At 47.7% G+C, this 27,276-nt stretch overlaps 1 protein-coding gene across 2 annotated transcripts in view; it reads right to left on the bottom strand.

The window, feature by feature from the left end:
• Positions 1-7,272, bottom strand: part of LONRF2 (LON peptidase N-terminal domain and ring finger 2) — a 37,066-nt gene extending 29,794 nt beyond the window's left edge. Inside the window, exon 1 of one of the 2 annotated variants that reach the window (XM_056328128.1) lies at positions 6,101-7,272. In XM_056328128.1, the coding sequence (XP_056184103.1) occupies positions 6,101-6,857 (757 nt within the window). In that variant the 5' untranslated portion in view covers positions 6,858-7,272. The remainder of the gene's footprint in view (positions 1-6,100) is intronic. The other variant, XM_056328127.1, reaches the window with a different exon arrangement.
• Positions 7,273-27,276: the final 20,004 nt, after the last annotated feature.

Here is a 27,276-nt window from a genome sequence, read left to right as displayed (position 1 = left end):
CTGAGCTTGACCCACAACTAACAGAAACCCTTCACCTGTCAGGTCTGCAGTAGAATAAGCACCAGGAGGCCGTCCCACCAGCCCACCAAGGAATTCAGAAGCATGCATGGAAGGAAAACGTCCCAGCAAATAAATTTCGGGGCACAGCAAAATGCTCGCCCATAGCCATCTTTCTCATGGCTGTAAAGCACTCAGCCCAAATCCAAGAATGTTCAGCTGGAAGTTTACCTTTGCCACGCTCTCCAGGAAGCAGTGCAACCCCACAACCTGTCACACACCTAGCAGGAAAATCCACAGCAGTTGCTCTTGAATCAACTTGCACTGACGATCTGTAGCTTTAACAGCTTGAGAGCCAGCATGGAAGGTGAACAGATGCAGAAAGACACACTTTTTATGTGCAACACTGCTAAGTTGTTGGGGTTTTTTTACCTATTATGAGAATTACCAAAATAAAGGGAAGGAAAAGCCAAAGATACACACCAACTACCCACCCAACTAGCCAGTACACCAAGAGTAGTGTAATTGAATTCATTTCCAAAGACACCAATGTGAACAAACAAGCAGAGGAGACAGGACAGGACAAGGTGGCAATGATGGTTTACACATCCTCCGTACCGAGGTCAACCATCCCACTTGCTACACAAGCAAAGCAGTGGCCTCAATCAAGACCAGGAGCATGGAGGCAGCCAAGCCCCTCCCCGCCCAATCTCAATGCTTGACATGGGAGGACAATGAGGGTACAGTGACCCACAGCAGATGAACCCCCAGCACACTACCTAGAACAGCCCCGTGAGCAAGGCTGGGGTGCAGAAACCAGCACTGACACCATTCTAAGAGGCTCCGTCTGCTTGAGAACAGGCACATTCTGGCCTGAGGCCTCATCCTCACACGCCCAATGCTCCCCCTTTATGACTCTTTCCTACTGCCTCCTGGTCTGCCCTGCCCCCTTAATTCTTATGAAGTAAGAATCTGGAAGGCCCCAGATAAACTTAATGTGGCCACTCAGCACTAATTTATTTTGTGGCCAAGCAATTAATGGAAATTTAAGAGGCCAATTTATGGTGAACACCCGCTGGCATGAGAAGGGAGAAGCCTCTTTCCCCTGAGGTCTGGCCAAGAGAGGCAGATCCTTCTCTTTCCACCAAAGCTCAGGAAAGCTCCTACATTTTGGTTCTAGCAACACCCCAGCCACCACTCCACGGGCTGGAGATCAGCATGCAGCTCTATACCCCAGGAGATAAGAGACAGAGCATCTCCAGCACCCAGGCGGCATCTCCCTCACCCTGCAGCATGCTACCTCTGACACTGCGTCAGATCTGCTGCTAACTCACCTCTTCTCCTTGGCCTTTCCTGTGCCATCCTTTACCCACTGGAAGTGGGAGATCCATGTAAAGGACTTTGGAAGAAAAGGACCCCTTTGCACTAATATCTGTCCTTAACTCCATGTTTTTAAAACTCTGATACAACCAAGCTTTATCTCCTAAATGCTTATTCTGAACCCCCTGGGGATGGAGCCAGGGAGATTAAAATGCTGGGCAATTTGAGCAGCTACATGCATTAGCTATCCTCCCTTCCCAGGAGAAACCTGTTTCTGCTCCGAAAGAGTCCATCACACCAGAAGTAAACACAACCACTCTGAGGGATTGCTGCAAATTTTACTGCTCTCTAGAGACAGCAACAATTCCCAGGCTTGGCAGACTTTGCAGCAGTGGGTAATTACACACCAGAGCCAACATGCCTCTTGCAAAAACAAGGTGTCCTGGCATGCCGGTGTCCAGATAACAATGTGTGCTACTCTGTTAGGAGCCAGACACAATGGCACAGCACACAGCAGGCAAGCAAGCACCTGCTTCGCTGCACCACAGGAGCCAGCGCACAGCCATCCCTCCCCACCTGACACAGCTCGTTCAGGATTAGGGTCAGGCAGGCACAGCAGAGCCACAGCCCTGCGTGCAGGCTTGAGAGACCACCCGAGAGCTGTAACCACTGACAGCTCAGGAACCAGAGCCACTGCAAAGACAGCAGCAGCAAGAGAAGCCAGAGGACTGCACTGCTGAGCTGTTTACCTCTGAGCAGGCATCTTCAGGCTTATTTACAGGGAAGGCGCAAGACGCTAACAGGCCGTCTCAGTAGGAAGAAGGGCACAGTGAAATGCCCACCGAAGGCACAAGCCACTGCCACCCAAACCCTCTGACACTCTTTGTGTGTTTGCTTACAAGCAGGCCCTCACCCCAAGGATAGCTCAGTCTCCTTCAGAGCTGTATAGCATCCAATTGTAAAATCTGCAGACTACTACAGCATGCTCCTACCTGGCCTGCCTAAGACAGTATCTTTTGATAAATACTGTTCCCTAAAAGTGAACTGTGTTTTCATGTTCCCACCCCACCATGACAGTCTTTGGCCATATGAAGTTACACATGGTACTTGGGAAAAGCCCTATTCATTATCTTCCCTATGAAGCAACAACCACCTGCTACCTCTGTAACTGGGAATTGCTTTCTAGAAAGAGAAAAAAACAAAACACTCCCACAAGCACATCCTCAAATGCCCACATTAATTTGTCACTGAAATCTATCTTCCTTTAGTTTCAGACACACAGCTTAAAGGGTCTGTACACCTGGATACAGAGACAGCTGTAGTCCTCCCAGGCACAGTCCCTCCAGACAGCATCTCATCACAGAGCAGCAGGTGACAGGAAAGAGTGCAGAAAGCACCTACTGCACACACACAAAAAAAATCCCCAAACAAAAAACCCCAACCCTGCACACATGATAAATATATTTCAGTTTAATTGACCTAAAAGTTCATATAATCAGAAGACCAATTAGAAGAGAAGTGACGACAGAAAAGGAAACCCACCTCATACCCCAACTCCTTTCATTTCATCTGCCTAAGGACCAGCCCCAAAAGCAAGATTTGGCAATACTTGGCATTATGATGGCTGAACAACATAAACCTTGGCACAAAGAGTGATCCAGCTGGAAACAAATGCTTCCTTTCAAGCAGCCTGACATGTGCTTGCTTTGAAGCTGTGGAAATTAGATACCTTGCAATAATGAGGGATCTATTCCAACCTCTACAGCAGCAAAAAAGACAGCAACTTTGTTTAAAACAGCAGAGATCACCAAGCTGCAGGCATCTCAAGAGGACTAGAAAGATCAAATAGTAAAGCTGATTTCCTTAAAATGAACAACAAAAAACCTCACACACCCACACTTCAATCCATAGCAGACTCTGATAGAGGGAGCACGGGAGCAGTAGCGGCACTGTAAATCAGATAGTCTTGCAAAAGCTTGCTTTTAGCAAGTATGTTCATCTTTTGTTGTTAACTAACTAGTTCAGCTGGAAAAGTTGACAATTTGAAGGCATACGGACCTCTTCTGAGACCAGACTGTACTGGAAATAAGCATACTGGCTATATGACAGGAGACTTTTATAGTTTAGACTTGAAGCGCCTGCAAATCAGAAGACAGAAGGTTGCAACGAGAATGAAAAGAAGAGATTGGTAACTGGAAAACTTGCTTTAATATTACATCACACAAAGCCAGTTGTTGCAGATGAAGCAGGAAAGTACTCCACAAGAAGCACCAGTAAAGAAATCCCACCAATCCTTGCGTCCTGCCAAGAAGCCTGGAGTTTTACCTAACTTTATACAGCAATTGTATAATCAGTGTATACATGTGCCTTCACCCTCTAAAAAGAAATTAAAAGGATACCCATGCCCTTGACTCAATAGTAATACATAAGCATCTTGGAGGCTAAAAAAAAATCAGTTATTTTCTCACGCACCGACAGTCTTAAATACCTGACAGTGGCTCATAAGCATTTCAAGTTGCCCATATGCCAACACTTAAGAAGTACTAACAGTCAGAAGACAGCCATGGTGGGATTTTGTTGTTGTTTGTTTGGGTTTGGCTGGTTGGTTTTTTTTTCCTCTGCTATTTACTGTGTTATGTGGCTGGAAAGCAAGAAGGCAACTCCAGCAAGCCAAAAGGCAACACCAGACGAACACTAAGAATTTCAGAACGTGAGGCTCAGACAGCAGTTTGACCTGTGAGAAATGGCACTGGCACACACAAAACAATGTTTTTAGAAGGTGAAGGGCTGGGGGCGGGCTGCCCTCCAGCAACAGGAATTTGTCTCTGCTACTGGGAAGTTAGCAAGTATCAGCCTATGGTTTTAGGATTTCAAAAGCTAGCAAGATACCTGCTATTATTTTTAATAAGACATTTAAAAAAAATCTTGTTAAGCAATTTTAGCATTACTGACAGGGTGAGGAGTTTCTGAACAGATTCCCAGCGTACTTGGAAAATCACAGAAAACAGCAATAAGGACACAAGGGAGTTATCTCAAGACCCCGATGCAGAGCAGCCACGGCTGGACATGTGTGCTCCAGGGACAGGAAGGGGAAGGACAGGCTGTGCAGTTGCGCTAGCAACACGCTACAGTCTTCCCTCTCCTTTCACCCCTGCACAGACACAGCAAGAAGCACACACGACAGTAAGAAACAGTCCTCTAAAAATCACATCAAGTACTTATTTCATTGGAGAGATGACACTTTCCCCAGCAGTGGGACCCTGAACCCAATACATTAAGAGGCTCCACTACTGAAAGAAAACTCGGTGGATCCACCCGTGACCTACATCAAGCCTCTCCCCTCCCTCTGCTTCACCTTCCTTCTTGGGTTCTCCATCCTGCCCTACTTTAAGAGAGATTACTTCAGCTAAACCACGTAATAGTTTTACAGAGAGACTCAGCTAGGACTGAAAACTTGTCGCATCTAGCTGGAAAACTGGAATAAATAGTAATGGTTTCCACAGCCAGCATCAGCTGTGAAGCAACAGTATTGCCATGCAGTCACCAAGTCTTGTACCTCTGCTGTCATGCAACCACAGAAAAAAAAAAAAAAAAAACAAACAAAAGCAAGTCAGGGACTAGCATAGTGGTGCGTTTCTCTCCACAGCTGCCAGCAAAATAATAATTAAAAAAAATATATCAGAAGCATTTATCCTTAGATGTAAAAACTAGGCACAAGCAAAGTAATTTTAATCAAAGCAGGGAAGGAGCTTTTCCAAACAGGAAAGACGGTTTTCTCTACATTTGTCTTCCAAAGAGATTTACCCGCAGGATTTCGTCTCTACTACTAACATGATGACCGAGGCTTTCTCCCCCTTCCTCGTCAATTAAACCGGACATCTATCACGCTCAGGCCGGAGGAGTGGCAGATCCCGGGGGATTTGCTGAGATCCCGGCTCCACGCCTCTCTCCAGGCGTCTGAGATACTCATGGTGTTGTACCACCCCCACCGCTTGCAGAGCAAACAAGCCGGGAGCACGCACGCACACAAGCATTACTATAAGGCTACAACCGAGCGAGCAGGATCCACCTACTACTCGGCACAGAGACTGAAAACAACCTAGTTCTGATAAACTACGGCTGCCATCGGTTTGGCCGAGGAAGAAGGTAGACTGTGCCATTTTTCTTGAAATCCAGGCTCCAGAGAACACTTTGCACACAGAAATGCTGCATGCCTATAGAGAGGTTACACTCAAAACACAGGCGGACCATCTCCGCCAGCCAAAACGCGGATTTATCTCTAGTATTTTGCGCAGTGTAAGGTAAAGGAAAAATTCTGAGCCTTTATGCCTATTGATGTTGCCCTAAAGGTTTTTAAGGGCTGCGTTCTGCTGAAGATACAACCTTGCAGCTGAATGAATCCGACCCACACGGTCTTTTCTTCCACAAAACCGCGGCACGACCGCTCCTGCGTTATCTTTTACTAAAAGATGGTTTCCCCACAAATAGGAAAGCGGGTTTTCTAGAAATACTGCATAATGAGTCATAGACTGCAAGCAGCTAAACGCCAGGCACCTTCTGAGCAAGGACAAAAATAACAGCGGAACAAAAATAGCCATTCACTTGGGGGGGGTGGGGGGTGAGGAAACCCGCTGGGAGGACTCATTCTGAAAACTTCCCCCAGGTGCCCCCTCCCACCACCCACCACAGCCCCCCGGCCCGCAGCAGCCGTGCGGGGAAGGGGCTGCCCCCGCCTCGCCCCCTCCTCCTCCTCCTCCGCCCGCCCCCCTTCCCTGTTCCTCACCCATCTCCAGGGCCTGGTTGTACTTCTCCAGGGCGGCCGGCAGCTCCTGCCGCTCCCGCAGCGCGTCGCCCTCGGCGCGGAGCCGCCGCGCCCGGCTCTCGGCGCCGAACCACTTGTGCAGCAGGTTGCCCAGCACCACGTTGACCCGCGGGCGGGCGGCGGGCGACGGCGGCGAGGCGGCGGCGGGGGTCGGCTCGGCGGGGCGGCGCGGGCGGTGGCAGCGGCCGCAGTCGCCCGGCTCGGCGCAGCGGCGGCAGTGGGTGTGCCCGCAGTGCAGGGTCACCGGCTCGCACAGCAGCCGCCGGCACAGCGGGCAGGCGAAGAGCTCGGGCGGGCGGCAGCACGCCGGGTCGCCCAGCACCTCGCCCTCCGCCCCGCCGCCGCCGGGGCCGCCGCTCCCCCAGGGCGGGAGGCGCAGCTCCTTGTCACGGATGCTGAGGGCGAAGCTCTCGGCCAGCTCCCGCAGCTCCTCGGGCCGCAGCCGCGCAAGCCGCGCCGCCGCGCCGTAGGCGTCCAGCGCCTCGGCCATGCGGCCGGCCCGCGCCAGCGCGTCGGCGCGTCGGAGGCACAGGCCCCGCTCGGGCTGCGGCAGCCCCGCCAGCTCCGAGCCGTAGATCTCGGCCGCCAGCTCGAAGTTGCCGCCGCGGAAGGCCTCCTCCGCCACCTGCAGCATCTCGGCGCAGGGTCCCGCCGCCGCGGACCTGGTCCCGGCCCCGGCGGCGGGGGGCAGCGCGCAGGGCCCCGGGCCCAGCTCCATGCCCGCGCCGCGCCGCCGGCCCCCGGCCGCCCTACTCCATGCCGGGCCCGCGGCGCTGCCGACTCCGGCTCCTTCCTGGGAGGAGGCGGCGACGGAAGGGAGGGAGGGAGGGAGGGAGGGGGCGGGTCACACCGCTGCAGCAGGGGGGCGGCTCCCGGGACGGGGGATGGCGGAGGGGAGGGAGAGGATGGCGGGCAGCTCGCACCGCCCCCGCGGGCCCGGCTCCCGGCTTATGTAAGGGGCGGCCGGTTGTGTAAGCCGCCTCCGGCCGCCCTTCCCCGGGGCGGCGGCGCGGAGGGAGCCGCGCTTCTCCCCTACCTCCGGGCCCGCCCGGCGGCCGCTGCCAGGTGCCGGTGCCGCACGTGCCCGCCTGCCGCCGCCCCGCCCCGCCCGCACGTGCGCCCGGCCCACCGGCGGCGGCGGCTGCCGCGGGAGCGGGGCGGTGGGGGGGGTGGGTTTCCGCTGTGCGGCCCCCGCTGGGCTCGGCCTCTTCCTTCCCGTTTCCTGGTGCCCGGCCTTAACCGCTTCCTCGCCGCGGGGCGACGGAGGGGGGGCAGCCCCGCCCCTCCCGCCGCCGCCGGGACCCCCCCGGGCTCCGCCGCGCGTGGGGCGAGCAGCACCGCACGGGGGTCCGGGGCGCGGTACCCGCTGCGGCGCCGTTGGGTTTCCCTGGTCCCCGAGGACGCGAGCACGTGTTGTCTCGCACAGAACAGACCGAAAATACTAACGTTTCCCGAAGAGCCCGGCGCCAGCAAACCGGCAGCGCTGCCGGCCCAGCTTGGGACCCGCGAGTCGTGCTGAGCGCTGGCTTGTGTATCGGCAGCAACAATAAAGATAATGCAGCTGGAAGTTAGTTAATCATGCGTGAGTCAGAAAGGAATCCAACTTGCTCCGCAGGAACAACAGGAGTGAAAAAAAAAAAAAAATAGGCAACGTTTATTTTAGACACAGCTGTAAACAAACCGTTCGGAGCAGCAGAGAGCCTGTCAGACGAACGGTGAGGCGCTTTTGGGATTGTAGCCGGACAGCAGACGGTGTTTCAGTCTTTGCCTCTCTCCTGCTAGGCCTTAAGCCCCCCAGGTGACGGCCTCTTAGCCCCCGTTAGGAAAATCTCATTCCTCAACTGTTGCACCAAGCAGTCTTTATAACATGAAATTGAATGAACTTTTTTAAGATGTCCACAGCTTACGTCATATACTGCAGAGTCATGCTTAAGTAAGCATAGATATTCGTGGTGAAGTAAGTGTGACCAAAGGACCCGAGCTCACCGCAAGGATGACAGCCCCCACCCTGAGGGTAGGGACCTTTGTTTCTCAGAATCTCAAAGCCATCCGTGAAGGATACCCCTGGACTACGGAGGTCACACCAGCATCCTAGCCCCTCCAACACCTCCGTGAAAACCCACCCCCCACACCCCTTATCTGGCACCATAGATACAAGAAACTAGCAAGACCAACTCCAGGGATGTCTAGGTCAATAAAGAAGCAGGTGGATGATGGCTGTAAAAGTACAGTTGCTTTGCAAAACAGTGACGTGTGTGCATCAAGTTGTTCCATGACCTAGCCATTTTGCACTGATAACGTTTCTAACAGTGGTTCTTTGAGTGATGCTCACCAGCCTGACACTTGCACCACCCTCCTTGGCTCAGGGTTTCTCCCCAGAAGCTGACCTCAGCTGCCTGTCACTATTTTATCATTCCCTTTCCTGACATTTTCACTTGGAATTAGGATGGGATTGAATCATCTTGCTGTTTTATCAAACTCACCTGGGGACATGACTGATAGCACAGAGGACAGAAGCGGTGCGGCTGATTCTCCTCTGCCGTATGAAGGACAAGCCACAGAGTCTTGGACAGATGATGAAAACGTTGACCCGCCACTTGAGCCAGCCCCCAGCATTATTCTCTGGTTCCTGGGACCTTGACAAGGAGCAGCAGCATTTTTCCTGATGGCTCCCATCCTGCTCCCCTGCTCTTTGGCTGGGAACCCCCCAGCGGCCCTCTTCACTTTCCCGTGGAAGGAGAGAGCAGGTGAGTCCGTCCTGCCATGCCACATTTCCCCACGTGTCTTGGGATTGCCGCATGATGGCCCTTCACCTCCAGTCATCCCTTCTGGCGGGCGGCTTGTGGGGCACCAGCTCAGGTGGGCGTATTGAGCACGGCCAGTCAGCCCCCCCATCTGCAGCTGCTCTTGTGTCATGCTGGCGTGCTGGGATGGCTGCGGTCCTTTCCTCATCTATGCTTAGCAGGTTCTTCTAGAAGAACCTGCTGCAAAGTGAGGCTACTACTTTATTTAGCAACACGATCAATAGCTTCTTGGCATGCAGCCTCTGTTTTTTCCAAGACATCTATTTGCAAGGGAACGAAATTACCTCGCTGCTGTTCAAACTGACTCAGCGTGCCATCTTTTCCCTTTTTCTCACGCACAGAATTGCTTGCCACCAGTGTCTGAGCACACCTGCGTCGCTCTTCTCCTCAGTGCTTGTTTTGGAGGCCGTGTTCTTTCACAAGTCTTCTTGCTCTATGACACGGTTCATTTGTACGTCTGGCTGTGGCATTACCTTGCAGTTGTATCTGCTGATTCCCTACCTGAGCTAAAAAGCCACTTTGATACAGCTCCCTTTTGCAACATTGATAAGAATTCACTGAGCCACAGATCTTGGATGGATGGTGAAAACATGGACTCACCACTTGAGCCACCCCAAAGTATTAATACTTTGCAGGAAAGAATGATAGCCTAAGAAACAGCAAGAACAGAGGGAAAGAAACTAAAGTAAAATTATTAATGATCTATACTAAAAAAGCTCATGCTTCTCACTGAAATTATCAGTAGTATGCCTACCTCAGCAAATGTGACCAGGAGACTCCTGCCAAGATGTTCTGGTGGAACAGGTGCCCCACGATGTGGTTGTGTGGTTTACGGCTTCTTTTGGATGAACTACAAGTGACTGATTGTGACAGTCACAAAGCAGAATGGATTTTTTGTGAAGGATCTGAAGCCCAACTTGAAACACTGAGGTTGATTTTATAATTTTTATTAGAAGAAAAGCTGTAGCTACGGCGTAGGATTGAAACATCGCCTACTGCAGGACATGAAGGACCCTCCTCTAGTACTCCCCAAAACGATGGCAAAACTTCTGCTGGCTTCATTATCTTAAAAGAACCCCACCAACACTCAAAATTAGCCACTATGTGGCAGGTTGTTAGAGGTGCTCCCCGTTAGCAGTATTATTTTCCTGTTAATAGTATGCTGCCACTTAGGAGTGGCCTCATCACGCTCTCTCAAGCAACATGCAGAAGTCTATTTGCTTTCCAAGGGGAGAATTACAGGTGTAATCCACTGAGTCACTGTTACACACTTTGAAGTTGATATGAGGTTTCCTTTAAGTTTGTAGCTGAATTTTCAACTTCTTCCCGAGGCTCAGCTTTCCCAGGGTTTTCGCCAGGGTTGAATTTTTCTTGAAGTTTGAAGGGGAAAGTAGGATATGAAACAATTTCGAAATGACAGCATTTACATGTGTGGAGGGTATTTTTAATTCCTCTAACACTTTTCTGTTCCAAGGTAGTTTGAAGTGTTAAACTCCAGTTTGTTTTGATGATCTCACATGGAGGAAATCTGTGTGTTATTGTTTTGGAATAAGTTAATTAGGATATAATCTGTGCACAGGCACATACACATATACCATGCTAGAATGCTACAGAAGTTGTAAAGTCAAAGACACAAAAATCAGGGCACAGCATAATGAAGGCTGTGTATGCTTATTTAATGTCTCCTTCATGCATCAACCTGACATGATTTTAATTAATCACATACTATTCTCTCTGCAGGATACATGCCACAAGAAAGAAGAGAGTCGGTTAACGGGCATCCAAATAGTAATGTTCTCCCTGGTCACTGTGCAGTCCCCTGCACCTTTTAATTTGTATTAGTCGTACCTTGCTACAGTAGCAGAATTATAAATTTCCTCATGTGTTTTTCTATGCACCATTGAAATATTTCATAAATATCACACATTTACATTTTAAACAAGAGCATGAGTCAAAAGGAGTAAATAGTACATGTATTACCAGCTGGGAAGTTGAGGTACAGGTGAATTAAGCCCAGAGTGGCCACTGACCTCTGGGTGGGTGGCACTCGATTTAGAAATTTCAGAATATGATTTTTCAGCTACGCAGGTAATTTCAGAATTACAGCTTGCTTCAATTGAGCTGCAATGGGACTGAGGTGCTGAGACTCTGGGATTAGTTTGGGCCTCTGCTGGAGCACTCTGCAAATGAGAGCTATACAATTAGCGATCCCCCTCCATGATGGCATGATGTAAATGCCTTACACTTTGGCACAAAGAAAACCCATGGTGGAGCACAGAATGCAGTCCTTCCAGCCAGCACTCAACGGCTTTTCTCCTTCCTTAATCACTGCCTCATTTATTTCAAGCTTGCCAGCTTTCAAAAGAAAAGGTCACTGTAAGATTATTACTACTAAAGTCTTTGTCAGCTTAATGAATTTGCCCCAGCTGAAATTTTTTTTAAGAAAACCTTGTTCAGAAGTATCATTTTTATAACAAAGTTGCAGGGTAGTGCCAATAATGAAAAAGGTGCTAGCTAAAATCTATTGATGTTAAACATAACAAAGATTATTTTTTCCCCTGGAAGATGTGTAATACGTTAATCCAGCTGCTGTGAATTGGAGGAGCTAGGACTGTTTCTGGAGGTTCTCGTGCTTCCTTGCAACATCCCAGACAGGGAGATGGATCTTGTCTTTTCAGCGTGACATACGTGTATCATGTACAAAGGATGTTATTCTTAACTACATCCTGCACGGGCTGACTGGAAGATTAAACAGCTTAATAATTGTCCGACAAATCATCAACACATCCTATGATGCAAAAGGAGCCAATTAAAGTGTACTGCTGGATTCCCTTCCAACAGCTGCCACGCAGAGCAAGCAGCTCCTCACTTCAAGATAAGCACTGTTAAGAAAATCCCCTTCCCTAACTCTTATCTCAGGAAGCCTTTATAGTGTGAAAGTGTGTTAACTTTGTTAATATATGTATTAGTTCACATTATACACTGTAATGTAATAAGGTAGTGAAATTTTACTGGAGCCTGGTATTGTTCACGCTCAAGTAAAACAAACTAAAGGATATCCCAGCCCTGGAAGCTGAGAGCTATCCATGAAGGTAGAGCATACCGCGGGACAACTGAGATAGCACTGGCATCCTATGCCCTCAAACAGGTCTTTGAAACCCTCCCAGCATTTTCTAGCCTCCTAGATAAGTAACTCGAGCACAACTGACTCCAGGGACCTCTGGATCAAGACAAGCAGCAAGACTGTTGCAAAAATACTGTTGCTTTGCAAAGTTTTACTGCGATTAGTAATCAGTAGTGTGGGTGTTAGTGATTAGTCAAATCATGTTGTACCTGAACATTTGAAGGATCTAAGAACCCTGTGTGAAACCACATTCAAAGTGCCCCAGTTCGGCTGGGATACCTCATGCACATGAATATTTACTCCTGTAATTCTCTACGTTGCATCCAAGCCTCACCCCTCGGTCGGCATGGGCCAGCTGCAAATTTTCCTGACAGCACCTATTTTGTAATTGGAGGATTACAGGGAGGGTGACACCAGCAGTAGTGCCCGGTAGGCTGGGGAGTGGCTGCCATCCCGGCACACACTGCTGTGGATGCAATTAGCTCACCTGAAGGAGGTCTTTTTCCATATCAGTTGCTTTGCTATTCCCTAGCATAGAGTTGAGGAATTTTTCAGTCTTGTTCAGTAAGCATCAGCTTGGATTTTCAGAATATCACAAATACTTTCCATTGTGCTGGTTCACATGCCTGAAGAAATAGCAAGACCTGCGTTTCTCTCTGTTGCTGGCAGCATCAGGGCATTAGGCAGGCAGAGGGCTGGAGTGGGGCATCCTCTCGCTGGCCACTGATCTCCATCCACCTCTGGATACCCAGGGTCAGTTTGCCCACCGAGCAGGAGGGGGTTCTGCAAACAAATCCGTGGTGAAAATGGGTCAAGTTACACCTGTGTTGCAACCCCTGTATGAACTGCAGCTTAGCAAAGCCCCACTCACACTCCTCTGGATCTGCACGTGCTGAAGTGCAGCAGCATCTGAAGCAGGCTGAAAGCTAATGACCCAAGCAAGCATTTACCCCGCAGGGGTGGAAAGTGCTGTCACCCAGGCTCATGTTGCACCAGGGTATCCTGAAGCTCAGTGAGATGACACATGCCATGGCAAGACCCTTCTGGCATTTAGCATTGAGCTCATTTTAAAAAGCAAGAGAGCATACTGCAGTTGGTGGCATCCCAAGTTCTTTCTGGTGCCAGCCACCCATGTGGGTGGTCATCCACCTGGCTGGTGGACACAACAGGTGGCACCTCTGCGGGTACAGGACATCTATTGGCATCTGGGGGCCTCTCCCATTTCTGCAGGGCTGCACAAACATTTTTCAGGGACATGGGCTGCCTTGGAAATACAGATGCGGGATCAGCATTTCTCAAGGTACCCTCTCTCCTGGTCCTGCTAGGCCATCATTATCGTCTGTTTTATTTTACTCCTGAAATGCTTGACTTTTGCGTACCTATAATCTTACATCTCTCTTTTCACATGGCATTTTTTCACTGACAGACATCTTATTTTCCAACTACTACTATTAGCAGAAAAAGGACTCACTGACATGTAGCACTCTGCCCTGTTTCATGAAGGATTCCCCTATAGTTTTACAACGTCAGTGTGACGCTGCACACCAGCAAGTCTTCTCTGAGACTGCTGTGGAACAGATCTTCTAGGAGCCTACAGAAGGACATCCTGATGATCCTCCAGCATCCTATCTGTGATCATTGTTTCCCTCAGTGCATGTGCCAAGGCCCAGGTACTATCCTCATTAATAGCGGTGGGAAGGCTGTCATTTCAGTGGTACTGCCTGGGATTCATGAAAGGCAAAGCTGGACCTCAAGCATGACTTTCCCCACTTTAAAATTCTTGGTCAGTGGCAATCCAGCATGAGAAAGGTGAATAGCATCAATTAGATGCACGCGTGAGATACAGTTTTGCCTGCAAGAAACTTTCTTGTCCTGTTCTGATTGCTTCTTTGCTGTGAGTCAGCCTATGACACATTTTCACAAAACTCCCAGACATTATGCTTACAAAAATAAATGTGGGTCAGACAGGAAAAACATTGCGAAGAGCTGACAGTGTTAAGCTAGAAAAGAGATCACGTCCCTGCAGGTGGAGAGCAGTGCAATGTCTTGCTCTCCCTGGAAACTACTGGTCACTGTCTTCATGACCCCACTCAGGGAATACTCTGGGAGGCCATGCTGCAGCAATCCAATTTCAATTATAAAGTGATTTCTGGTAAGGTGCTCAGCATGGGCCCTTCACAAAGCACCCATCACCTTGAACCTCATTGCTGTCATCAGCTCAAACATTAGAAATCACCAATGACAGCCCTGGCCCTAAAAGTCTAACAGCCTACAAAACGCATCAGCAGGTTGGAATATAAAATTTGGAGAGAACACAGCAAAAAATATATGTCTGTTTTTCTTTGTCAGTCAACAGCAGACAGGACAAGGCATGTTTCCACCTCCTAAACAATGAGTGTTTGTCCTTTTTTTTTTTTTCCTTTTTGGCAGAGGCAAGTATTGGAAGAAGTGTGTAGTGGTTTTGCATATTTTGATTAAATGCTGATTTTGAGTCGCCATAGCAGAGCAGGCTGCTCCAGCAGAAAGGTCAGCCATCACGTTCTGTGGGGTGCAGCCAAGGGGGTGAATTTCATCAGCCTGTCCAAATCAGGGCATCACAATTTCTGAAGTCAACGCCTTCAGCTTTTCCACTCCGTGGGACGGACCATGGAAACTTGTGCTCAGGGAAGATCACTAGACGGTCACTGGGGTACTTGGAGAGGGAGCCTGAGCTGAGAGGGAGCTCAGCCAAGAAGATAAACTGGATGATGGCTGCCCCAGGGATAAACACTCACGTGCTGGGACTCTCCTGCAGCATGAGGAGGATGCCAAGTCAAGATCAAGAGTGAGGTTACATGGCAGGGGTCAGCAGGGATGACAGTGTTGGGATGGTGTTACCCAGCCAGGAGCTCTGGTTACATGCATCTTCCCATGCTCAGTTGCCAGGACACAGGTAGGACCACCTACCTCCATCGCTGGGGACTGGGGAGGGCGACAGCACTGCCGCCACCTTCCTCACCGGAGAGATGGCCTTCACACCAAGGGAATGTCCATTACTTCAGAAGCCAAAAAGCCAGGCAAGCCAGGCTGAACAAAGCTACAGAGGAGTCTGAGGGAGGTTTCTGCCTACATAGGAGGCAGTAAGAGGACCTGAAGGAGGGATAAGAGGGTAACAAACAGGAAGAGAAGGAGGCTTGAACAACCGGTTAGTGAATGGGCACGATCAGAAAGACCAGAGGTGGAGAGCAGCCTTTTCAGTCATATGGGAACAGCATGGCTGAGATGGGGAAAATAATACAGGAGTGGGAGATCTCCTCTGGAAAACATAGTGCAGGCAGGAATAGAAGTATTTAGACAAAGCCGGAACACTAGGGCCAAACCATAGGAAACCAAGACTACAGGCCTGAGTAACAAGGACAGTGATACGGATGGTTGCGCTTAAGTGTGAAAAGGTCTAGCCTTCTGGCCATGGCTAGGTACCCACCAAGGGCTGTTAAGGAGGATCCACCATGACTTATTGTAGCTGCGGGGAGAAAGAAGATAATAGCTGAAGCTGTGTTTGGCAGGGCTGACATCGCTCGGAGGGGTGCCGGAAAGGAAAGCTCTGAGGGACAGCATCCTTCTGCCCAGGATGGAAGGGATTACGACCTGAAAGAAAGGGAATTGGGAAGCAGCAGTCACAAAGCTTCATAGATGACAGGAGGTAACTGCAAAACACACTGGATAAGGGACAAAAGCAGACTTGGGGGGGGGGGTGGGGGGTGGGGGGACAGGACCTAAAGTAGAATTAGAGGAAAATAAGTCAGTGGCTCTGGGTAGCGTGTTGACAGCATTTGGAGGTGAGAGGGCAGGCAGGCAGGCAGGAAGGGCAGCGTTCTGCTGTGTGACAGCTGCAAGAAGTGACATTTTCCACATAGGTTGGTAAGAAGCTGAAGGAAAGAACGAGGTAAAGGGTAAGAGAGGCAGGAGGTGAGAGGCTGCTGTTTCTGGGGAAGGAGAGGCTGAAGATGGCAAGCTGATTGAATGTCTTTTAGCTTTGAAGAAATGAGCAAGATTCTGAATGGAGAGGATTTTGAGCAAAAAACACTGAATTCAGCTGCAGGACCAGAAGGACAGAAGGATAGAAGAAGAAAAGGAAAAGATAAAGTGTGTGCTTTGCTGGATTATAACCTAGTCTACCGGTTTTATGCATTAATTACTGAAGAAAAACAAAATCACTTTAGGGAGTTGGCAGCTGAAGATAAGGTTACATTGATGCAACAAAGATAATCCTTTATGCTGCTTTATTCAACATCTTAATCCAGATTCATTGGGTATTATCCAGCCAAGACCTGATCAGTTTTAAGACTGATCCAGATTTTAAGAAAGCCAATAGTAAAATTTCAAAGGACTAGATCAGCTGCTTTAATGAAATACCTGAAGGCAACTGTATCAAAAGAACTGCACAATCAAAATGTAGGTATGGGCTCTGTCATAAACAAATGGATGGATATTTTGTGAATCACTCTGTCTGGGAGCGAAACAGCAGCACTGGAAAGTGAATGCCTGTGTAATAATCACCATCTTCCCAATTAAAAGTAATTATTCGGAGAGAAGTAAGATGAGAAGGGAAAAGCACTTGTGTGATTAATTGCAATTGCAGTGTGTTAGCTATTGTACAAGCAAACCTTTTGGAAATCAAAAGAGTAGAAAATAGGTGTAAGGAGTTTGTAGCCATTTTGATTCAAAATATTTTAAAATGAATGCAGCAATGATTAGAATGAGAAAAACAGATTAAGCGTATCTTCTGTCAAGATATTTAGAATGGGATCCCTTAAAGCCATTAAGGTTCCAGCTAAACTTACTCTGAACAGCTAGCAGGGTCGCACAGCACCAGATATGGCTTTCAAATGCGTGTGAAGCTCACACATAAAGCTCATACTTCTACCTGTGCAATCACAGAAGTAAAACTTTTGTAGTTTCTCAGTCACAGAAACACATGGTACTTACTTTTAAGAGCTACAGGCAGATATATTTTAAATGGTTGTCCCTGATATGGAATAGCCACAGCTAATGGCTAAAGATAACCATTAATTTATATATTATCACATGAATAAGCCTTTTTCCAACCTACACTCAAGCAACTTATGCACAATATGTAGTCTACCTTTATTCTCCCTGCATACACACACACATCTGTTTTCTGGTTTTAATACACTAGTAATCAGCAGACTCCACACCATTTTCATCTCTTCTAGCAGTCTCTCCTCTCCAGACTCCTTGGCTCAGATCCTCTATAAACATTATTTAGATGGTGTCTTTCAACTTCCTTATTTTTCTAGGTGGGGCAGCAAGCCCAGTCTTGCAATAAAGCCAGCAGATTTCACATACTATGGAGTCAGTGCCAGCTAACCAGGTAGAGTAATGCAGGCAGGTGTCACTGATGACTTACAACTACATTCAAGACTCATTAGTTCCAAGGCGTGCCATATCTCACTAGGCGGTCAGCTGGCTCACTGCAGACTGAAATTCAAACCGGTCGCTAAGAAAAAGACTCGCAGTGCCTGGAAACCTAATACTTCCATCTCTGCTTTGTCAGGTCAAAGAGAACATACAACAGTGCCATCAAGTGTGAATAGATGCAGGTGATTTACAGAAAGATACAGACAGCTGCTACACAGCTGCAAAATTAAATGTCTTCTGGATACTGTGCCAGGGGTTTAGATTTATACCACAAGGGAATAAAAAAGCTCCTAATGCCACTTTCTTTTATTCCAGGCTCAGTCAGCCTGATTTGATTCTTAAAGCGAATTTCTGGAAACAGGGATTGAGAGACAAAACAACACAATTTATTTTTTACATTTATCCCTTTAAATTTCTCTTGAGCCCACATATCACGGGACTGACCTACAAAGGTCAAAGCAGCTGAAAAGCTGACAGTGCTTTTGCAGTGCATGTCAGGGAGAGAGCTTTATTCCATGGAGGGTTACAGGAATGTTAATGTACATGAGAATATTAGGAAAGGCAGAAACCCCACTGCTATAGGTCAGTCCTAGTTCTTTCCCACCTCCCATTATTGTTATGGTAAGGTGCAGGATCCTCCACTGGCATCTGTGCCAAAACAGACATCACATCTAATCTCCTGGCTGTAGTGGACTTAAGCATCCCAAGTCTGAACAGATGAAGCCTGAAGAAACTTTAGAGTAGAAATAAATATTTAACTGTGATGATAATGGAAGGTAATTACATGTGAAAGTAATTAAAACTAAGACATTTTACTAAGGGCTGTGATGACTTCTCCATTAATGGACATTTGTAAATTCAGGTCAGATTCCTTCCTCCTTCCCTTTCCTAAACGTGCACCCCTGGTCTCAACAGAGTTAATTCAGGAGTATTGTTCAATGGCTGTGTGATGTAGGAAGTCAGAAGAGATGCTTATGGAGTCTCTGTAAAATCTATGAACCAGTCTAGGACACAGATCCCTAACACAACTTTTTTCTAGCCTCTCTGCACTCGTTCTGGTTGGAAAGCCTCTCTGGGAGTTGTTTGCCCATGTTTGGGTGAAGTTTCACTCAGGGCTTGCACAGCAGCATTAATATTGCCCTGTCTTCACCAGAAATCCCTGAGTACATGCCTAAATAACAAATACTAGGCACAGGAGTGGTGACAACACCTGACTCGCTGCCAGAAGATCTGCGTAAAAGCATTCACAGCAGGGCAGCTTAAGGGTATTCCAATTTAATTTCGAACTCAAACGTAATTTTTCTTAATTAACAAAAAATACTCTCTTTGTTTCCAGACTGTGACCCTGGCCCCCCTCCCAACCCATAAGACGACCACAAAAACCCCCACGACAGGCTGAGTAAGCAATAATGATGGAAGCTAACCATTACCCATTTACAAGGATTTTCTCCATGCACATTTCATTTCCTTCACACAAATACCTTATGGCTTCTGCAGCTGTAAAAGGATTATTAACAGAGTGGTTTGTGTTCCTACCACACACTGAACACCCCAGTTGCTATGTGGGTGTCAAGCTTCAATCAAGGCAATGCATAGCAGCCATCGAACGCTTACTGTATATCTCTGAAAGGCACAGGACATGCACAGCGCTGTTCAGGTGTGTCAGAGGTACCGTCCTCCAGTAAAACTGGGTCCATAGCAGTGGTGCTCCAGGTTAAAAACCTGCCAGTGAGTCAACAGCACGAACTGTCAAGCCAGAGGAACTTCCTGACAAGTGAAATTGCTGTTTGTGTTTTGCTCAGCATGTCACACCCAGTACATGTTACTTGGAAAACAGCGTGTGAGCAGGAGGTCACATTGCCTGCATCTGAAGGTGCTGGTGGAAAACAAGGTAAGGAGGTCAAGAGCACAGCCAAGCAAGTGTTGCTTCATTTGTGTCTCAAAGAGGGGATTTTGAGGGTGAGGAATTCTGCATGGCGCCTCACTTGCATGCCAAGGGGGTCAGAGTCTCATGTTAATCAGGTGGAGAAAAAAAGGCTAGCAGCAGACAGGATCGAGTAAATGTCCCTTTCTAGCCCACTGGCAGTGAACAGCATTTGGCCAGCATTTCACCTTCTGCTTAGGTCACTTCATGGAACTACAACAAGCATGTTCCATGGGCTCCTCCTACTCCATATAATTTCTGTTTTCAAGAGAAAAAGAAGAGAAAGATGAAGGTAAGAAGCTGAGGAGAACTATGCTTTCTGCCTACCCAGACCATAAGAACTGAAAAATTTGGGTTGGACAGAACCTCTGGAGATCACCTATCCAAAACGCTGCTCAGCACAGGGCCAAACTCAAAGTTAGATGAAGGCACTCACTCGAGAAGGTTGCTGTGTACAACTGAGTTTCACACACCTCCAGGATGGTGATTTCTCAGCTGCCCTGGGCACCTGCTCCAGCACTGACCCATCCTTGCTATAAAAGTCTTTTTTCTTATATCCAGAGTTTGCCAACACTTGTGACCACTGTCTGTCATCCTTGCAGCTCCAAGAAGCTCCATTATGTCTTTTCTACAGCCAGCCACCCATTTGATAGTTGAAGAACATAAGTCTACACAGCTGAGGACCATCCCATATGTCAAAGGGACAGGAGGAGGTAAGTTTATGTACTGTGTGCTTCCCAGCAAGCTGGTCCCTAGCCTGTGCTGATGGCAGGGTTCAGCACTTCTTGTTAAGCATCATGAGGTTTCCACTGGCCCAACCCTCAGGTTTCCACTGCTGCTCTACCACCCAGCATAGGCTTCTCCTGCCCAACACACAATTTAATACCATCCACAAAACAGCTGAAGGTGCACTCTGGCTCATCATCCGAGATCAGTGATGAACATATTGGACAATACGGACCCCTCGTATTGACCTTGGGATGCTCTGTTCACTATGCTGTGCCACCTGGACATTAAGTCATTGATTATTACCTTTCAGCCCAGCAGTTCGGCCAACTTCTAATCCATCTTCCCGTCCCTTCACCCAGCCTGCATTTCCTCCACTTTCCAATGACATCCCTGTGGGGGACCACATCAAAGGACATTTTAGAGACAAGATAAAACAATGTCTGCTGCTGTCCCCTTGCTTCCAGAGCCAGCTGTTCCTGCACAGAAGGCAGCCAGGCTGACCAGGCGTGACATGCCTGTGGTGAAGCCATGCTGTCTGGTCCTGATGGCCACCCGGTACTTCATGAGCCTGAAAATGGATTTCCAGGGCATGTGCTGTGCAATTCTTGCTGCCCAAGGGATGGAGGGGAAACTGCCTGCCCTGCTGCTCCCTAGATCCTTATTCATTAGTTAGCCTTTTTCCCCATCATCAGGGAGGTCTCTGATTTTCTACTGATGGTCAGCAGCAGTCTTGTACTCACATCACTCTCCAACCTCAAGCATTTGTGAGGAAAACTTGTGCAGTGCATTAATTAATACATGCACCATAACAGAACAGAATCACACAAATTCTTCCTGGAATTAAGATTGAGATGAATGGATTTCTGTACTGTGGCTTTGGCACGTGCTCTTCACATACTGACCACCAGAGTGAACTAGTGCGACTGTCCCCTAAGAAACACACACAGAGCCCACTCTCGTACATCCTTATCCAGGCCAACCCCCTTCTTCCTAAAACCAACCTTGAGTGTCAAGGCTGCAAAGTCACGGTCAAAAGTTCAGTAGCACTAAAGTCAGAGTGCTCTAAACAGATGGGAATTTACAAGAAGAGATCCTAGGGCTTTATTCATCCTGGCAAGCGATGGGGCCCAACAGGACCTGATCTGCAGAGTCAAGGGCACTGAGGAAGCTACATCCACGCTCCAGGGCTTTCCCTTCAGGAGGATGTGCCAGGTGCTTATGTTCAGCTGAGGAGCCCAGTTCTCAGCCCCAGGAGCAAGATATTTGAACCAGAAAATCAAAGAAGTGGCCACTCCTGACCTTCGTTTCACAGGCATGCTCCTGTCCTATAGTATAGCTTGTATCAAGACACGCACTGAACAGTCCGTGATTTTGTAGCCACACAGCTCTCATTAATACCAACCGCCTTGGCCTCTATGGAAATATATCTGCTAGTCCCAGCTCCCTAACCTGTCCCCTCACGTCTATGTGTTATGCCTGATTCTCCTCCTCCGTGGCTGGGCAGCTTTTCCATGCTTCGTTTTGTCCTTCAGGTCATGTTTATATCACACTACCCAGAGCAGGACTGAGAAACCCCTCATCTTTTCTATTCCTGTAGAGTTTTCCAGCCAGTAATTATTTGCCTGAAATGCCTGTGAGGTGAAGGAACATGTATTAACCCCAAGTGGAGATGTGGTATACAGAAAGCCTAAGGAAAAAATACCCACCCATTTTGGAGTGTCAGCTGAGGCACCTAAAATCTGATTTAATATTACATTCAGACTACAGCTGAGACACCTAAAACCTGATTTAATATTACATGCGGACTATAGCCTTGACCGATTTCAGTTGCAGCTGCAAACTAACAGGGTTTGTGCAGGTCCTATCCCAAGGCTTGCTGTTAAAGAATGAGGAACTTGTAACCAGTGACATCACTGGTGAGAAACCAGGGTGACATAATTAGCATCACACAAAACTTCCGTGGCAACTGCTGGCAGACTGTAAGATGATCTCTTTTTTTATTCATGCAGTTCTCCCCTCTCTCATACCCACCTTTTATCTTCTGCAAGAGATAACGAAGCAGAACCGCAGGCATCTTACTCTTCTTCAATACCCTGCTCAGGCCAGGAGCCTCCATCATCTCCCGTACAATGAATGAGACATGAATTCTGTGAAAAAATAACATGTGACAATGTAACGAGAATAACTCCTATGCTAAGAAGCATGGGCGAGAATGGCAGGGGGAAGCCCCTAATGTTAGTATTTCCCAGCCTTTTGTACCAGCTGTTGCAAACTCAGAGTTTCCGGAATGTAAATTTCTAGACATAGCCCCCCCCAAAAAGCAAAAAGCAAAGCAAGTCCCATCAGCTCCAGCATCCTTCGCAGGTTCTTAGCGTAAGTCTTCTTGCACAGTCAATCCCTTGCTTCTCCTTTGTCTCCCACCCTGTTGGATTTCAGTCCCATAACTCTTCCCTCCCAAGCTTCCCTGAAGCTTCTCCTTATCCATGCCTACATCCCAGATTACCCCCAAATTATCCTCGTCCTTCCAGTCCCCAGTGGCACACCCCTCAGGTCTAGCACCTGAGGCTGCAGCAGGCTGTTGCAGTGAGGAGCAGTGATTGATGGAAGAGACCTCTTCACCATTTGCAGGCTGGGACAGGTCATACCCCCTATGAAGAATTTAGCCACCAAGCTCTAGGGCTTTTCCCAGTTTGTGTGGCCTGAATTATTCAAAGATTTGTCATTTCTCCAGTGGTTTTACCACACAAACAGCAAAAGGCACATTGCAAACAACAGAGCGACTTCACCTTCTCTCTGAGTTTTAAGTCCTTCATCCCTTGCAAGAGATCAGTGGCGCACACCAAGATTTTTTTCCCATCAAGGGCACACCACAACCTAAGGAAATTTCCTAAAGGGTATTCTCAGAAATGGAATAACCATTTTAGCTCTTAAAAACAGTCAGCAAGATCAGAAGTAATCAAAGCCAGACGTTTATAAAAGAAAGCATTTAGGAAACTTAATTGCAGCTGGCACTATCAGCTCTACATCGTGTAAAAGAAACTACCTCAGCCAAATGCCCTAAGCCGTTTGTAAGCTCCTCCAGGCTGAAGACTAGGTGCTCTAGGATCCAGTCACACTTGCAGAACTCATCTCAAGTACACAGGTGTTAAAGCAAAACTCAAGTAACCCCACGAAAGGCCAGGTTCCCTGACGCTCACCTGCCCCCTCAGGTAGAGCAGAGACTACACTCAATCTTTCTGTGCCTGTAGCTGAAGTGCCTAGCAGAATCAATATGTTTCAGAATAATACATTACAAAGAAAGCCCTCAACTGGATGTTGATGTTTCAGATGGCTAATGAAAGTATCGCTCCCGGTCTGCAGCATGAGGTTGCTGCACCGACTGCAAACACATACACCTCTGACCGTCCGTGTGTCAGGGCAAAATTAAAATAATGTATCACATCAGCTCCTGACAGTATTCGGTGTAACCTGCATTAGCTGTAAGCACTGGCAACCTACATGCTAAGTTCAGTCTGCATGATTGAACCCAGAGGTTACTATTGCCTTTTAAAGGTATCTGCTGACAATAAAGCCATTAATATTTCATTCCTCCTCTGTCCTACAGGAACTTTTCACCTTCTCTAAACGCGTTAAAAATATCTTCAGTACTCCCAGCCTCATAGGAAAAGTTTTGTTTACAGGGCAAAGTCATCAGCAAAGCTTATTTGGTATGTTGCCCCCCAGCAATGGCTTCTCCATGTCTGGCAAATCACCAGTTCCCCTCTGTGGAAAGTGTTTGTTATTCCTCCCTTCAGGGACGGGGATGAAGAGGTGGATTGAAGCTTGGTGATTCATTTTCAGGAGGCAATACTGGCCTGAGTGGGATCTGCCGAGCCTGCAGTGGCAATGCCTTCTAGAGGTCCACCCCAGCAATGACACTGCACAGCCACCTGTGTGCCCTGTGCCACGCTGATGGTCACATCAGTCTGGCCAGTCAGAGGTGGGATACCTGGACTGGAGCAGAAGTCTAGTTTCAGCGTGCTGCCCAGCCTCTCTCTTGGATTATGAAGGGAGGGGGGCTGGGGATCCCCAAAACTTTAAATGAAGAAGTTATTCCATGATACTCTTTACCTTCGCTGTTGTTTTCTACCAAGTCACTTCTGCTTGTGTCAGACATCAGCTTCAAGCACTGACAGAGAGAAGCACTGTAGGCTTTCCACTGAAGAAACAAAGTCTGGGAATTAACTCCACACTCCTGGCTCCTTACAAAATTTGACATTTCTTCAACCATCTCCAAACATGATTAATGTGCGCTGAAGAAGGTAAGGAGGCAGGAGATGGCATCAACACCCCAGCTATAGCCCATCCCTTGGCACACAAGACTTGGCTCTGTGAGACTGGCTCCACCTGTCTCTGCTGATCCTTCTCCTCCCAGCTGGACCACCCAGCACTCACACACCAGCTCTGCTCCGCTGCCCTTGCAGCCACAGCTCACTGGTCTGAGAAAAGACATGGGACCTGAAGGATCAGTTGGGAACTGGGGGTGTTTAGCCTGGAGCAAAGGAGGCTCAGGGGGACCTTATCGCTCCCTACAGCTGCCTGAGAGGAGGCTGTGGGCAGGTGGGGGTCGGTCTCTTCTCCCAGGTAACAAGTGACAGGACAAGAGGAAACGGCCTCTAGTTGTTCCAGGGGAGGTTTAGATCGGGTATTAGGAAAAATTTCTTCACTGAGAGGGTGGTCAAGCACTGGAACAGGCTGCCCAGGGAGGTGGTGGAGTCACAGTCCCTGGAGGTTATTTAAAAGACATGTAGATGTGATGCTTAGGGACATGGTGGTGGACTTGGCAGTGTTAACAGTTGGATTCCACCATCTTAAAGGTCTTTTCCAAGCTAAACAACTCTGATTCCCTGAAGTCGAGACCACACCAGACAGTGGCATAGCAGCCTAGTATTATTTTGCTTCCTTTATATACAACAAAATGACAACACAGGTTAGGAAACCTTTCCTCAGTTTCCAGCCTCAGCTGGCTCCTGGCCAACTCAGACTGCTTTGTCTTTGTGACTGCATTATCTTTTGGTTCCCCTCCTTCTCTGGATGTGAGCTTCTTTCACTCCTTCATTTCCCCCAGTCCAGGTTTAGACAGCAGTTATACCCCATCTCCTTCCTTAGGCTGCTCACTGCCTGGGAGGTGGGCTCTTTGTTCCATTCGAATGCCAGCAGCCCCTCTCTGCATCCCAGCTAAGGTCCCCCTGGTCACAGCTGATGAGAACTGGAGGAAACAGGGTCAAGGTGAGGCCTCTCCACAGCCTTAGTCACCATATTCATATTTATTGGCCATTATTGGAAATATTTAGCTGGATGTGCGCAGAATCAGGTGGTAGCTTTCTCACAGCCATGTTACACGGCGACCTTCCAGTTCTCCCTTACCGCCTTCACACTGTCCTTCTGGTCTACCTCCAGTCCAATTACATACTTTCCAACAAAAAGTGTTTAAACTTGAAACAGTTCCAACTAGAAGCTGCAGAAAAGAGGCTCCAAAATAACAAGAGGTATGAAATCTCTGCCAATACTACTTCAGAACAGGAGAGGAGTGCACAAAGCAAATCTACCATGCTGTATTTTAAGCCCCAAATCCATCAGTAAGAGGATTACAATAAAAAAATATCACTATCTAATGAAGTGATTTCTCTCTGACTGGCAAGCAATCATATGGTAGACCCTTACATGGAGATAGCAGCAATGCGCATAAGTTGTTTTCCATCAGAACGGCATTTCCAATAACCTATTAAGTCAACCCTAAACCCACAGAAACCAATTTACTGCAGTACCTTGCTCTCAGAGAGAGATGTATTTAAACGGTGTGCTCAGATTAAAACCTAATTAAAGCACTGCTGTTATCACTGGTTGGCTTCCAGAAAAGTGAAATTATGTTTATACTGTCTAGTAGTCAAGAAGGGTAAAGGAACAGATGGCCACAGCTTATAAAGTAAGAAAACAGTACCTTTGCTCCATCTTTGCTACACAGTTCTGTAATGTTTGATGGGACAAAGGTCTAGCCTGCAAGAACCTATTCTGATTACACAAGAGAACAGCAAGTGCATGCATGCATGCATGCAACTGAGACAGCAACTAGAAACCCACCTACACTACACGCTACACTTGACCTCATCCAAAAGGCCGAGAACCTAGATCTTAAAGGCAGCCAAACAAGACTATACAGAATGGAGTGAATGGTGTAGAACTGTGAAAGGGGACGTGGAAGCCCCTTCTCATGCTGCTTTTCTTTCTTGCCGCAATTCTGTTCCTTATCTCTTTCCTCTCACACGTTTCTAAATCTGTAATTTTAATCATAAATACAAACCCTGACGGGTTTTACAGCGAAGAGCTAGACTGAAAAGATAATGAAAGGAAAACAGACGCTGGCAGATGAAAGAAGCCTGTGAAGTGGACAGAGGCATACAAATAAAGGCTCGCTTTGGAGTCCTGTTCTCTCCGGAGTACAAATGATACAGCACTGCAAAGAACAGTCAGAAACTGAGGAAACCGAGTGCCAAGAGGCAACTCTTACTCTACAGAATGCTTAGAGTAGAATGTGAGTAAAATAGGTGGATCCGAAGTGAAGCTTTGCAGTATGGTAGATTTCAAATTGTACTTGCTCCAAAATATTACTGGAAGCCGTTTAAAGCATAAGAACAAAGATGCCAAATACAGAACAGAACAGCAATAATTTTTCCCTAAGTGAATTCCTGACCAACACATGAAACATCTAAGAAGTAGCTCATGCAATCTTGATGTTTCACAGTCACCACAAGTCATTTGTGAATGATAACAACTCCCTGAATTTTCTCTTTACATTCCTCAAAATTATGGACAATATTTCGTATTTCCTACAGCCTCTTCTGCCTTTCTGATGAGAAGAATGATGGGTCATACTGTCGTGTATCATCCAAAGACCTCTCAGGACATGAAAAAGAAAACTAAATAAAACAGAAAGGCTGTAGACAGGAGGAGAGAAAGAACTACAAGACAAAACGTTCCTATTTCTTAAATCACAGTAGGTGCACAACACGTAGCTGTTGAAAGAGCTAGTTATTCCACAAGCACTTTTTATTTTCCCTGTATGCTTCCAGCATAGCTATACATTTTTCCTAGATGA

Source organism: Falco biarmicus, chromosome 2 (genome assembly GCF_023638135.1).
Source record: "Falco biarmicus isolate bFalBia1 chromosome 2, bFalBia1.pri, whole genome shotgun sequence".
Classification (NCBI taxonomy): Eukaryota; Metazoa; Chordata; class Aves; order Falconiformes; family Falconidae; genus Falco; species Falco biarmicus.
Note: the sequence above shows the minus strand (reverse complement) of the source record. Positions and strands in the feature narration are given on the sequence as shown.